General features: G+C 38.2%; 1 protein-coding gene across 8 annotated transcripts in view; it reads left to right on the top strand.

Annotated features, from left to right (window-relative positions):
- Positions 1-14,536, top strand: part of Dmd (dystrophin) — a 2,257,783-nt gene that overhangs the window by 1,853,756 nt on the left and 389,491 nt on the right. For all 8 annotated transcript variants that reach the window (XM_085684598.2, XM_085684595.2, XM_087902601.1 and 5 more), the window contains one exon: positions 13,793-13,965. In XM_085684598.2, the coding sequence (XP_085540724.2) occupies positions 13,793-13,965 (173 nt within the window). The remainder of the gene's footprint in view (positions 1-13,792; positions 13,966-14,536) is intronic.

The raw sequence follows: 14,536 nt of genomic DNA, 5'->3' as shown, positions 1-14,536 counted from the left end.
TCTAGGGGATCCAGTGCCTTCCTCTGAGGTCCATGAGCACTGCCTGCACATGATGCAATATATCCATGCAGGCAAAACATCCATGTACATAAACAAATCTGTCTCTAAGAAAATGTGCTTATAGGGTTGGCATAAAGGTTGTAGAAGATGTCAAGCATTCTCTGTTCTTTTCATCCCTGTACCTTACCCCCACTCCACTCTTAATGGCTCTGCCACAATAAATATGTTTCAGTGTTCAAAAGACCTAGCTGGTCACTCTTAGATATGGATAGTTATTTTCACTCAGGCAGATTACTTACCATAAAACATAGCACAAAACTAAAAGCACCTTCACCCCTGTAGGCTTTCTGTATAGTGTTATCTCTATGATTTAACTGTGTAGTCTACTGTTTGTCTGTAGCGGCCTTTAAGACTACTGTTGGCAATGAATTTCTACAAGATGTCTTGTGTAGGAAATGTTTATCCAATTGTGAGCAATAAAGCAGTATGAGCAGTATCTGTAACAATGCTGCAGTGGTATGTAGGTCTTCTATGTGGGCTTTAGATAAAGTGGTAAGATGAAAGCCCAGCCTGGCGTACAATTGCTTCTATCATCCAGCAGCAGTCCTGTGAACTAAATTGATATCAACATTAATTTTTCACTGGGTCCATGACATCCAGCTTTTAAAAGAATCTGAAGCAGTGTTCCTCTGCCCACCCTTTCTCAAGAGATTGTGTCCTTTAGAACTCACATCTGTGTATTTTAAGAATGCCTAATGCAGTATATTTTACATGGGGAAATCAAATCTAAAATAGTGTTTCTGGCTTTAAAACGATTTTATGAAGAGTTTTCCCTTGCCTGAAACCTACCTTAAAAAGGTAAGGTAAGAAAAAGATGAGGTTGAGGCCATGTATTGCTTATTGCTATTGCTCATAAGTTCACATGAAAATACCTGCTTTGCTGTTCATGAATGGTTAGAACTGTCGTCTAGATACCTGACCTCCTTTCTCTCCCTGATGCAATCTTTCCTTAAAACTGCCTTCCCGATAATCATGGCCCAATAGTTTTTTTTTATTGTTGTACTGGTTTCCAGGAAGCTGTAGTGAAATCTCATCTTTATAAGATCAAATATAATCAGCAGGCTGCTTCCTGAACAGTCAGTGGCTTCTCCGTACACTTTGAATTTCATCCACTGACCTTCTTTAGCTCTCCCTCTTAGCCTCTGCCTACAGCGATGACCTGCATTTCTATGAATCTGGTATTCATTTGCCTTCAATCCTGTTTATATATTCCCTGCTAACAGGGTGAGAGTCATGACAGACGGATGCAGAACAAGCCGTTCAATTCTAATGAACACTCACTGGGTTAGACACTTGGCTGTTCTACCCACATCTTTACCAAATAGGATAAGCCAGATACTGTGGGCCTTCTTTATAGAGGATATATAAAAAGAGACTTTAAAATATTTTGTAATTTTCTCAAACTCTTAAAACATAAGTGACAGAAGTTAGAATCTAAAAATATCGCCCACCAGTCTACTTCTCTGTGTAATCACATCAATCAAGGCCAACATTATCTCCTGCTGGAGCGGATGGACTGGACTATAAATGGACTTCTTTACTCCTTCATCCTCGACCTTTTTAAATCTCCAAAGAGCAGTTTCTTTAAAGCCTAAACCAGATTAGGTCACCACGTTACTTTATTACTCTTTTTCATTTTTTGTTTTTGATTAAAAACAGATGCATCTCAAATAAAATACATCCTGGCCACAGTTTCCTGGCCGTCCATGCCTCCCCACTCCTAAGTGCCTACTCCCCCAGTTCCCCTCCCCCTCTATCTCAGTTAGAAAACAGCAGGCCTCCAAGAGACAACAGTCAAACATGACAAAACAAAATACAATAAGACAAGGAAAAATACTCTTACTGAGACTGGAGAATACAACCCAACAGGAGTATATTTTACAAATCAGACAAATGAGTAAAAAACACATACACTGTCAAAGTTAGGAGTACCAGAGAACACCATGTTAATAGCCACAATATATACACAGAGACCACTTGAGCCCTGTTTAGTTGATCGAATTGGCCAGGTTCTACTGGGGTCCTCTAGCCCCTCTGACTACTATGATCTTTCTGTCCCCTATTTTGTGGAGTTCCTCAGCCCTGAGGGGAGGGACCCAATGAAGACCATGATTTCAGACTCCATCTCCACTTAGTGTCTGCCTGTGGGCTGCTCGCATCTGATACCAGAAGAAGCTTCTCTAATGACAACTAAACAATGTATGGACAATCTATGAGTCCATCAGAAATTTTTTTGTAACTTGGGTCTACCCTAGGTCTCTGGGCTATTCAGTCTCTTATTCCTGGCCATCTAGGAAGTGTAGGGCATGGGCTTTCTCTCCTGGCATAATCCCCAAGTTAAACCAAACATTGGTTGACCACTCACTTGAGTTTTGTGCCACCATTGCCCCAGTACATCTTGCAGGCAGGACAGATTGTAAGTGGAGGGTTTTATGGCTGGACTGCAGCCCAGGTTTCTCTTCCAGGATCCTGTGGAGTACTTTCCTGTACTAAAGAGACTAGAACCTGCAGGTAAAGGCTCCATGCAGGTAATAACTCAACATCTCTATGTTCTATGAGCTGTAAGCAAGTTGTTCTAGGCAAAGGGGCCCCGCTGATCATTTTCAGTGTGCAAGCCTTTGCTCTAGCATCAGCCTGGGTTGTTTGGGGATCTCCCTGGGAACTCCTTGACAACAGCTCTGCTGAGTGGAACTCAGTCATGCCACTAAGAGCCTTGCCTGGTTACAAGAAATGACCAATTAAGAATCCCTGTTCTCCAAAACTAGAAGTCCTCACTAGAATAACCCTCATAAATTCCAGGGAATTTCCACTGCACTCAGTTTATAAGAAAAGCTTCAATGAACATGGTTGTGATGTGGGCTTTCCCTCTATATGCTGTGATTACCATTAATGATTGAAGAAACTGCTTTGGACCTATAGCAGGGAAGAACTTAGGTAGGTGGGGAAAACTAAGCAGAATGCTGGGAGAAAGGAGGAGGAGTTAGAAAGGATCCATGTAGCCCACCGGAGACAGATGCCACAGTAAGGCACAGCCACATGGCGATACACAGATTAATGGAGATGGGTTAATATGTAAGAGTTAGCCAATAAGATTTAATGATTACTTTTATCTCACTGGGGCTTATAATTAAATTGGGTCTAATTGTTTATCTGATCTTGAATTAACTTTGATTTGCGATACCTATTGATAAAATTATTCTTTTCTTTTAGATTTTTTAATCTGGTAGAATACAGGTTTATTATTTATTAATTATTTTTTCCAGCCCAATCATAGTTTCTACTTCCTCTCTTCTCTCCTCCCAGTCTCTTCCCCTAACCTCCCTACCCCACATCTACTCCACCTCCTTTCTCATCAAAAAGTTGTAGGCCTACGCTGTATATAAGCCAATCATGCCATATCAAGTTATAATAAGACTAAGCACCTCCTTTCCTATCAAGGCTAGATGAGGCAACCAAGGAAGAGGAAAGCAGGTAGCAGAGTCAGAGACAGCCTCTACTCTCAGTGTTAGTAGTCCTATGAGAAAACCAAGCGTACAAGGACAACATATGCAGAGGGGCCTAGGACAGTCCCATACAATCTCTCTGGTTGGTGATTCAGAATCTGTGAGCCATTATGAGCCCAGGTTAGTTGATTTTGTGAGGGGATTTTTTTGTTTTGTTTTTTGTTGTTTTGGGTTTGCTTTTTTTTTTGCGTTGACCTTGACGCTTTTGATTCCCACAATTCTTCCTTCCATCTTCTTCTTCTACAGGATTTCCTGAGCTCTGCCTAATATTAGCTGTGGGTCTCTGCAGCTATTTACATCAGTTATGAGGTGAAGTTTCTCTGATGACTGATGTGGGATGTCCTCCTGTATATGTGTTGCTTTTATTGGTTGATGAAGCCAATGACTTAGCAGAGTAAAACCAGGTGGGAAATCAGAACAGGGATAAAGAGAGAGAGTGAGTAGAATCAGGGAAACTCCATGTAGCTACCAAAGGAGATAGACACCATATCCTTACCAGTAAGCCAAGAGGCCCTTGCACACTTTTTGTCTGCATTTATAGTACATGGGACCATGTCCAAAGTGGGCAGCTATCTTAAAGGCTATTGGCTGAGGGAGTTCCCACAGCAGATGACAATTGAACAAGGCAACAATCTATGAGTATAGCAGAATATCATTAGGAATCATTTCATTGACTTTTTAATTCCCAGTTACATCTGGTTCTATCCTAGGTCTCTGGGCTGTTCTGTCTCTGGATCTTGGCCGTTAAGGCAGTGTCAGGGGTAGGCTACCTCTCACAGTATGGGTCTCAAGTTGAACCAGCCATTAATTGACCACTCCCATAATTTCTATACCACCTTTACTCCAGCATATCTTGTAAGCAGGGGAAACTCTAGGTCAAAGGTTATGTGGCTTGGCATGAGTTCAAATCCCTCCATTGGAAGCCTTGTCTGGTTATAGGAAATGACTGTTTCAGGCTCTGTATAACCCATCGCTAGACTTGTCCTCATAGTCCTGGGAGATCCATTGTACTAGGTTTCTAGCTTGTTCCTCAAGGAAATATAAAACAAAACAAATCTGAGATTCCATCTTATACCTGTCAGGATGACTAAGATTAAAAGCACAAGTGACAGCTCATGCTGGAGAGGAAGTGGAGTAAGGAAAGCACTCCTCCATTGCTGCTGAGAGTGCAAGCTTGTACAACAGTTTTGGGAATCAATATGGCAGTTTCTCAGAAAATTAGGAATTGACCGATCTTAAGACCCAGCTATACCACTCCTGGACATATACCCAAAGGATGTTCTATCATATCACAAAGACAGCTGCTCATCTGTGTTCATAGCAGCTTTATTTGCAATATCAAAAACTGGAAACTAGAAATAACCTAGATGTCCTTCAAAGGAAAAATGAATAAAGAAAATACAGCACATTTACACAATGGAGCATTACTTAGCTGTTAAAAACAATGACATCATGAAATTTGCTGGCAAGTGTGGAAGTAGAAAATATCATCCTGAGTGAGGTAGCCCAGACCCAGAAAGACAACCATTATATGTACTCACTCAAAAGTGGATATTAGCTGTAAAGTAAAGGATAACCATGCAATACAGGATTGCTTAAGGCAGTCTGAAAAATGAGGTTTTGCTCAGTTTCCTCCAGGAGTAATCCACCCTGGGCCTGGCATTTTCAAAGATTAGATATGGAAATAAAGCTTTGCACCTGGGAATGTACTGAGGCAAGAAAACTTATCCCTTCTCTCCGCTATTCTCATGCTGAAAGTGAGAATTTTCAAGTGAGACATGAAAGCAAAGACAACAAACCCTGCAGGATAATAGTCTCAGAGGATGTTAATAACAGTCATTTTTTAAAGCAAAGCTTATAGACTCCTAAATCCATAACCCAGCATTTAAGGCACATTGCAATGCAGTAGACCTGAAAATACACTCCTTAGTTACCAGGAGTAACCTGGCTCTGAGCCAAACACCAGTCTTCAAATTAACTCTTGCTTCCTTCCCTTGGGATGGCATTCTACTGCTTCAAATAGAATTGCAGTGGAAAACATGGACGAGAAACGAAGCCGCTCCTTACAGTGTCTCTCTCCTCAAGTCTGTGTCATGGTCTAGCTAGGAACCCTTAGTGGCTAGGTTAAAGTTCTTAAAAGGTCAAAACAGTCCAATTGCTTCATATGGATAACTTTGCAAAAAGTTTATTTTTTACTAATTCTAGTCTACTGTCCAGTTAATACTAGACTGATTTATTTCTAACATGCAGGCAAAATGAATCACTAAAAGGAATTTGCAAACGCCAGACCAACTAGGTTCTTTCATTCTGCTTGGCAGGCACATGTTTAAAGATTTGCTGCTACAGCATGGCCATATGAATTTACAGTTGTGGTTGTGACAGAATTCAAGAGGCCTTGGGAAGACCAAGTCAGAGAAAATCCTAGCATAGAATAGGGAAGTGATCACAAGGTCCTGCCCATACCTGAGGAGTTATCAGCAATTTCTGCTGGTAGACGGATAATCAGTTTTCTTCAAAGTTATAGGTGTTGATAAGATACCCATGCTCTAATAGGCGGTCCTGCACACAGACACCTACAGGCAGCACTAAGGGGACTCTAAAAACCAGCCCACTCCAAGTGGGCCAAAACAAATTAGCACATGAAGTTGAAGGCAATAGTGCTGGAGAGTATTGGGGAATAAATGGAATTTAGAGAATGAGGGTCAGACTTAAACATTTTAAAACTAAGTAACTTTAATAAAAATAGTGTTGCTCCTGGTGGTGTGGATGCAAGAACTGACCCCAGTGGTGAGGATGAGGGAGAGCTGGTCCCACTCCTCATGGATGGGGGTGTCCTGGTAGAGGCCAGGGACTAGCAACCCATCTACTACCCAGGCCAACTTCCAGGGCTTTGTGTTAACCAACCTCAACATCTTCCCTACCTATGACCTGCTGAAGCACGTGAAGGGATTGGACCTGTAGAATGATAGTCACAGGATCTCCTTGACTTGGGGCAACAGCAGGATACTCAAGAGCAATTTTGGTGACAGTCCAGTATTGAGAGTGTACCATAAGCCAGAAGCCTTAAAACAGACCAATGACTCATTGCAATGAACATTCACAAGCAAAGTTGCTCGGAAAAAAAGAATATACTGCATGACACCCCACAAATCACAGCTCTTATTGTGACTCCAGTGAACGAATAGGTGATGTAGATCTGCTAAAGACAGAGAAACAACATGATTGTTTTTTTATTTTAATTTCTACTTTTATTCATTTTCTTTCGGCAGGGAAGTTGCAATGTTGAAGAGTGGATACTGAAAGATGGGAAAATGAGTAGTATGGGATATATGATATGAAATTCCCAAAGAATCCATAAAAAAATTTTAAAGAACTCTCAGTGAAAATGTAGAGTCCATTTCTGTTCTCATCCGACGACGGTGTGTGTGTGTAGCTGTGTATGTGTGGCTACATGTGGAAAGTTCAGCTATTTACAGCTAACGTTGAATGAATGATGGAAACTAAAGGAATTTTATGTGGTTGCTATTGCAACTTCTCTAAAATAGTAAAGCCCTTTGAAAGCACTTGTGTTGGAGAATACTGCTTCACATACGCTGAATTTCTCAAGTTTGCTGAACAATCTACTCTCTTTGATCAACTCAGAACCATCATTATGATTATTAATTATTTTGCTTGACCATAAAGCCAAGTAATGTTTCCCATAATTATTACTTGCTAACATACAGAGAGCCCCACTCTAGGAGTCCAAGGGCTCCAATTCACAGTGTTCTCAAATGATTAGCCCATATAGCTTCTGCCCTGTTTTGGATATTGTCTCTGACTTTATACACACTTGGAAATCAGGTCACTCTTCACTCTTAGTAAGCTGTAAGAGTAACTACTGTTCTTTTAATTATTTGTATACTAACTGCTCTCAAAAAACATCAGAGACAATGTACCCATAATGAAATTTTTAGAGCAATAATAGCCATTTGTTTTTATTATTACCATGTTTGTTTATTTCCTCATTTCTCCATGATCTTGAAGTTGGAGAATGTTATTTGTCTAGAGGATTAATATATTTTAATAAATAATTCATAATTGTATTTAATTTATGGAATTCAGCATCATGTTTTAATAGCAACTCAATGACCTTGCTTGCTCATCATTTTTTTAAAAAAATATTTTACTCTACTGGACAGCTTGAAATATCTTTAAAGCTTATTGTTCATTTCCACTGAAAACTTTGTTCCATTTTTCCAGCATCTCCTCTTTCCCGTATGCTCCCCCATCTAACACTTGATAACTGTGACTTTACTCTCAACTCTGATTTCAGCCTTTTTACATTGCTTTATGTATAAATGAGATCATGTAATAGTCCTCATCCTATTTTTATGTTATTTCACTAAGTATGTGTTTGTCTTCTAGGTTCATTCATGTTCTGGTCAAAGGGATTGCACTTCCTTTATGTGTGAATACCACCTCATTGTATCTAGTAACATGTTTTCTTTGTCCAATCATTGACTCATGAAGAATTACAGTATGTTCATGTATTAGCACTTTCTAAATAGTGTACAGTAAAATGAAGACACAGATGTCTCTTTGGCACATTGATTCTATTTCCTTTGCATATCTGTCCAGGGATTGGATTGTTTAATCATATGGTAATTTTGTGTTTAATTTGTCTCAGTGCTCTCCATACTGTTGCTTTTATAGTGACTGAATTAATATATTGAATTCTATTTAAAAGAAAATTAATTCTATATACATAGGTAAGAAAATTCCATGATTTGGAATAGTCTAGTCATCCATTGTTTGGGATGATAAAAAGGAGAGTACAACACTGTTCCTATCTTCATTCTTCATGTTTCTTCTATTGAAAAATGGTATAACATTTAATAAGTTTCCACAATTGCCTTATTGCTTATAAGCATCAAAGATCATTCTAGATGTTGAATGACATAGTTAAACTATTTAATAATGTTGCCTTTGTACTTTCTGTTACAAACTTTTAATTTCAATCACTTGCTAAGTAGGTTTCTCACCTATTTAATTTAGGGAACTTGATCGATTCAATTTCTCCCTACCACTCATTTTCCATTCCATTAAGAGACTGCAATTTATTGCCTCGGCTCATAAATTAAGCTTGTTTCACATGAATGCCCTTTCTACACTAGTCTCTCTACCTGGAATGTCTTCTTCCCTGTTTTCAAAATTCCGTCTATTTCTTCTGACTCAAGACGCAACTCATCATTTCATGAAATCTTTTTTATCTCGTGGTTTCCATCTGGATCTCCTTGTAATAGTAGGCCTTCCATTACCTATCATTTCTAAAGACTTGTGTTCTAGCTGCTGTGCAAAGAATTTTACAAAACTTCTCCCTGGAGCATCTGAAGAAACACCCCAGCTAGTTAGGTATTGTTTAATATTTAGTGAAGCTGGAGACATGAAAGGGAACAAGGAAGAGGAAGGATCAAACTTACGCCTATTTAGCTGCTTTGTCTTCTGTTTTCCTTGGATGCTGAGAAGGGAGAATTTATAACAGGAGAATCGACTTCCAGAGAAAGAGGACATGTGGTATTTCTAAAATTCGTACCTAAAGTAGCACACCCACTCACTGACACTGTAAACCCTGGTCACATTTCTTATATAATGCCTGAGCCTTCTTCGTGCTCACTGATGAACTTTCTACAGAATTATAGAGGGCTTTAATACAAATTTCTTTTCCAGGAGTGCATAGCATTTTTCCATCTGCACTCACTTTCTCAACTTCATGTTTCTTCTCTTGGTATCTCCATTCACCGCTTCAGTTCTATTTAACACGCTGCAGAATAAGACCATGTCCTTCTTGGAGAACTGAAAACAATAATAGTTTTCACTACCTCATAGCAATGTTATATTTACTGAAATTCATGTGTGAGTATTATTAATAGAAAATGTTATCACCAATTATTTAAAAACTCAGAGGAAATGTTATGGTTAAGATTATAACTCCTGAAGTCTAAGTTTCTTTGCTCAAATCTTACAGGACTGTTTGTTAGCTATGTGATCTTGGGCATTTTTTAACAGTGCTGTAAAAGCATTCTCTTACAAAGAAAATAAAGATAATAATGGTGTTTGCTATAGAGTATTATTGAAAAGATTAAACAAGGTTCTGCATGTACAGATCATTGAGCTGTGCCTAGTTCATCATAAGTCTTACGTATGTTGCTGTTTATATAGATAATATTTTCCACTATTCACTAGCTATTGTTTTGCCCAGAAAAATACAATCACAATGAGAACAAAGAAAAGCCAGTTATCCCAAAATGGATGTAGTACCTATGACTTGAGTGATTTTTTTTCTAGTTAGTTCAGAAAGGAAATAAAACTAATATTTTCTATGAAAGGTATCCCGTATTCAGATTGATTATCTTCTGATAATCATGTTTATTATCTTTACCAACTTGTTGCTTTTCTATGTTTCCTAAGTCTAATATCAGCCTAAGGCCAGTAACCTCCTGATAGCTTTACTCAAATAGATTTATGTCTCATCCTCCCTGCTGCATCCATGTTTCCTCTCCACCTATAGTTCACACTGCCTGATGGTCGTGAAAAATCTCCATTATAACCTTTAAGAGAGAATCCTGTGTCCCTTAGCAATATTCACTTCAGGTTCAAGACTATGTGAGTCCTATAGCTTGACAAATTGAACACTAGTCTGTCGTCCCACAGGAGCATGATAGAACTCTGCTTATATTGATATTTTACGTCATTGTTGATGAAACTAATTGTCCCCAAGGTCTTGTAAACAGAATGATTAATCAGTAAGCCATGTTCTTCTCTCCTTGCAGAGATAGTTTCTAGTAAAGAGACAATTTCAGTGTACTTTGTCTGAACATTGTGTTGCAAACTGAAAAAAATCTAGTCCGAATTTCATTTTCAACTCAAAACAGTGACCTATGTGGGTAAATATTTTGCGTGGGTTTTTAATAAAAAAAATATTCGTACTATCTTCCAGCATTCTTTTCTTTCACCAGTGGAGTTTCCTTTCGAAGCTTCAATATCAACTGTGGATTTCGTCAAATGCTCATACCCAATATGTTAGGAGAAAGCGCATAGAACCTGGCAAAGTAAAGAAAACTGAATCAATTTCCCAGTTGTAACCTTTGCTCAATAAGTGACTCTAAGCAAGTCAGTTAAACTTCTCTTATCTGGGACACATAGGAAATGAGATGTGCTTCACCAGGAGCCAGGGATAAGAAGAAATAACTACGGGGAGAGATTTATAAGAACTCTGTGACACACAGAGCCCTTATGGCACCTTTATAACTTATTGTTCTACACTATCATCATGACATAGAAAACTGTAAGTGACGTAAGTTTTACCTTCCAACACTAACACAGTATCTCAGTCAGTGTTCCTTTTGGAAAGGAGGAATTTTGTTCCTAATGTTTATGAGATTTGGCAAGAATTGCTCATCAATATTTAGTTGATCATATAAATGAATTAAAAGAAAAATACACACTTGGTTTTTAAAATTAAAGACAGAACTATCACTTGCATTCCTCCTATATTCCCATGATTCCAAGACTAAACAAATAATTGGTACTAGATGAATACTTGATTATTCATTTTGTGTTCCTTTCTTTGTTAATGAGACAACAAAGATATTTTTATGCAGTAGACTTTACGTAGTCATGGAAAGAAGAAAATTAGCACATTAATGAATCAGCATTCTATTTGCACCTCAGAATTCCTCACTTATTCAGCAAAGAAAGAAGTTGATGGTTTCACATTGCATATGAGTTTAAGTAACTAGTAATTAAGACATGGTCTTTGCTATCAGGACAAGATAGAAAAAAAATCAAATGTGTGATCATTTATATGTTTAGGGTGTTTACACAGTCATTCCATTGGTTAAATTATTTTCTGTGGCTGGGGTTGTACAGATGCCTTGCATACGTTTTGCCCTAAGAATCAACTCAGTTCCAGAAAGAGAGAGAGAGAGAGAGAGAGAGAGAGAGAGAGAATGAGAATGAATATGTTAGTTTCCCTGAATATCATGCAGAGGATTTGTTTTAGTTCCCTGAATGCATACCTTGAAAAAAAAACTTCAGGTGGTTTACAAACAAAGGGAGAGAGAGAAGTGATGTGAGGGAATGCTCACAAAATTAGGTCTGTTTTTCAGCCCTGACTTCAGTAAGCTCACCTTTCTCTTTTCCTAGAGAAATGGCAAATTAGGTGTACCATATAGATTTGGAAAATGGAGAAAAAAATCTAAGTATGGTGTTGCATGTGTGTAAAAATAAAATTTTGAAGACTGAGAGAAAAATTATGTGTCCTAGTCCAACCTGGGCAACATAGTGAAAGTGTGTGTGTGTGTGTGTGTGTGTGTGTGTGTGTGTGTGTGTGAGAGAGAGAGAGAGAGAGAGAGAGAGAGAGAGAGAGAGAGAGAGAGAGAGAAATATGTTCCAGTGTCCCACAGAGACTGAAAGAGGAAAAAGAAAATCCTGGAAATGATCTCTATCTGATTAAGCTCCATGGAGCAAGAAACTCATGAATAATTTTCTACTATATTTTCTAGTTTGTAAATCCAGCTATAACATTCCAAAACAGCCCCAAGTTTTATGTGATAAATATAGATGTTCTTCCATCTGTTTTATTATTTTCCTTCCTTTAGCATCTGAGTTCAACCCGTCTATATTCCTCTTCCAGTATATGGAGTCCAATAAGGCTACTTTGACTGCCAAAAATAGTGACAAGAAATATTCATTGTCCATCTACCTTATTTCTGCAGCACTCAAACTTCTGCATTTCAAGTGAATGTGACCAGAAACAGGAGACATGTCTTTAGAATTATCATGTCATTGCTGCCACATCCCTCTTACTGCAGCGGGGCATTTAATTAAATTTTAGAAAGAAAAAGAGACGGGAGGGCAGGGAAAAAACTTTTTAAGCCACACAGATCAGTCCGATTTTTCGGGGCTTCAGAATGAAGTTTTAAACTGGTTGAAGAGAAGCATACAAATCTGTAAGAGCAAGTCAAATAATGTACAAAGCCTCCATTCATTGTGTAGGCAGAATGGAATGCTGGAGCCCGGCAGCTCTCTAAGGAATGTTCCTTTGGCTTTGGCTGTTCTGCTGGGAACAAGGAGGGGAACACATATATAAAATGAATTTATAATGTCTCTGGCTTATTATGGCAAAATGATAAGAAAAGTTGGCTGTTTAATACAAACTGTCAGTTGCATATTCCAGGCCTCCATTCTTTGAGGTCCCTCCCACATCCACACGCCTGGCTACCAGTTAGCAAGCAGTACAATGTGGCTGATTATGATTATCGACTGTCCAAGCCTGTGCTCTTAAACTCATTCTGTCGACGGAATGTAAGCAAAGTTGGCATTTTCAAGCAGGGCCCATTCCATTTCTGGGTTGTCTTGGGTTTGCTATGCAACAGGATAAGTGCTGTAGTCCCCGGTTCAAGCTGAAAATGTTGCACAGGAAGACATATCATGTAAAGGTCAGATTCTTATGTTATGATGTCTTTTTATTTCTGTCTATACAAATGAAACTTAATGCATACCTCTTTTCTTAACTCTTACCATGGTCCTAACTTGCCAAGGACACTTTTTACCTGCTGTGCCTAAAACTATGATGATATTTTTAAATGATGTGTCAAATGCTTAATAATCAAGGCATGGTATTGTAATATGTGTATAATGCTATAACATTAAAGGGAATTTAATGTATGTTTTCAAGAAGATGTTCTTGTCTCATAGAGTCCCATTAATGTGTTGGTGTTGTGGACTAAGTACAACCTTTGTTATACTTTTTTTCCATGCTTTTATGGTCTCAGTCAACACAACGGACTCATATGTGCTTTGGAAATACAACTCGACTCATATTGTAATGAAATGATTACCACTGGGATCTACTTCAGCATGTCATTTTGTTTCATAAAACATATATATTTGTGTTTATCAGAATATTTCATACATGGACTAGAAAGTTTAACTTATGAAATGTGCTATAAATGTATTACCTCTAATTCATAAAATAAGAAATACATTTATTACATCTAATATGGTATTCATTCTTATTCTCCATAATAACTTCATGAGGCAGGACCCCAAGAAAAATGACGCAGGGTGTATTCTGCAAATTGTAAAATTAGAATTTCTTTGAACTAATAAGTTCTCCAAATTTACATTCACAGCTAGTCTCTTTGTTTGATAATTCTGAATGTGTTCTTCCTGCTGTTTTGTAGGATCTCCAAGGTGAAATTGAAGCTCACACGGACATCTATCACAATCTCGATGAAAATGGCCAAAAAATCTTGAGGTCCCTGGAAAGTTCAGATGAAGCAGCCCTGTTACAAAGACGTTTGGATAACATGAATTTCAAGTGGAGTGAACTTCGGAAAAAGTCTCTCAACATTAGGTAGGCAAAAATTGGGGTGGGTTGGGGGGATCCAGATGTGAATAAAGATGACAAAATTCTCCTCATTTTCCTAGCACAGGTAGCTAATGTCTCATATGTTTATGTAAATCACCCAATTTCAGAATGATTCATTTTATTTTGAATAAATGAATCATTCATTTGCTTGGAATGGAAATGATACTTGAGGGTTCAGGTTAGATTAAAATGGGACTGTTTCATAACCACAGGAGAGATGCATATTAAGACATTAGAGTAAATTTAAATGGGGAGCACAGCGATCCTAATTTCAGAGTTCTCTCTTGGCTTATCACAGTGTCATACAAAAAGCAATAAAATTAGTGAATGTTTGTTATGGAATTCTCTTTGGCATTACACTGAATGCATAACCAAAGGACATTCTTTAAAAGGCAGAACACATTATAATTAACAATTTAAAGACACCCTCTCCAGAGTTCCTGCAGCTAAGGAGATTATAGCAATTTTTTATCACTTGATCTCCTAGATTTGTTGAAGCATATAGCCTGTAGGTACACTAAACTTTTTGATTTTCTGCCTACTTTCTTCTTTGTCC

The sequence above is a fragment of the Myodes glareolus genome, chromosome X (genome assembly GCF_982192425.1).
Source record: "Myodes glareolus chromosome X, mMyoGla1.1, whole genome shotgun sequence".
NCBI lineage: Eukaryota > Metazoa > Chordata > Mammalia > Rodentia > Cricetidae > Myodes > Myodes glareolus.
Note: the sequence above shows the minus strand (reverse complement) of the source record. Positions and strands in the feature narration are given on the sequence as shown.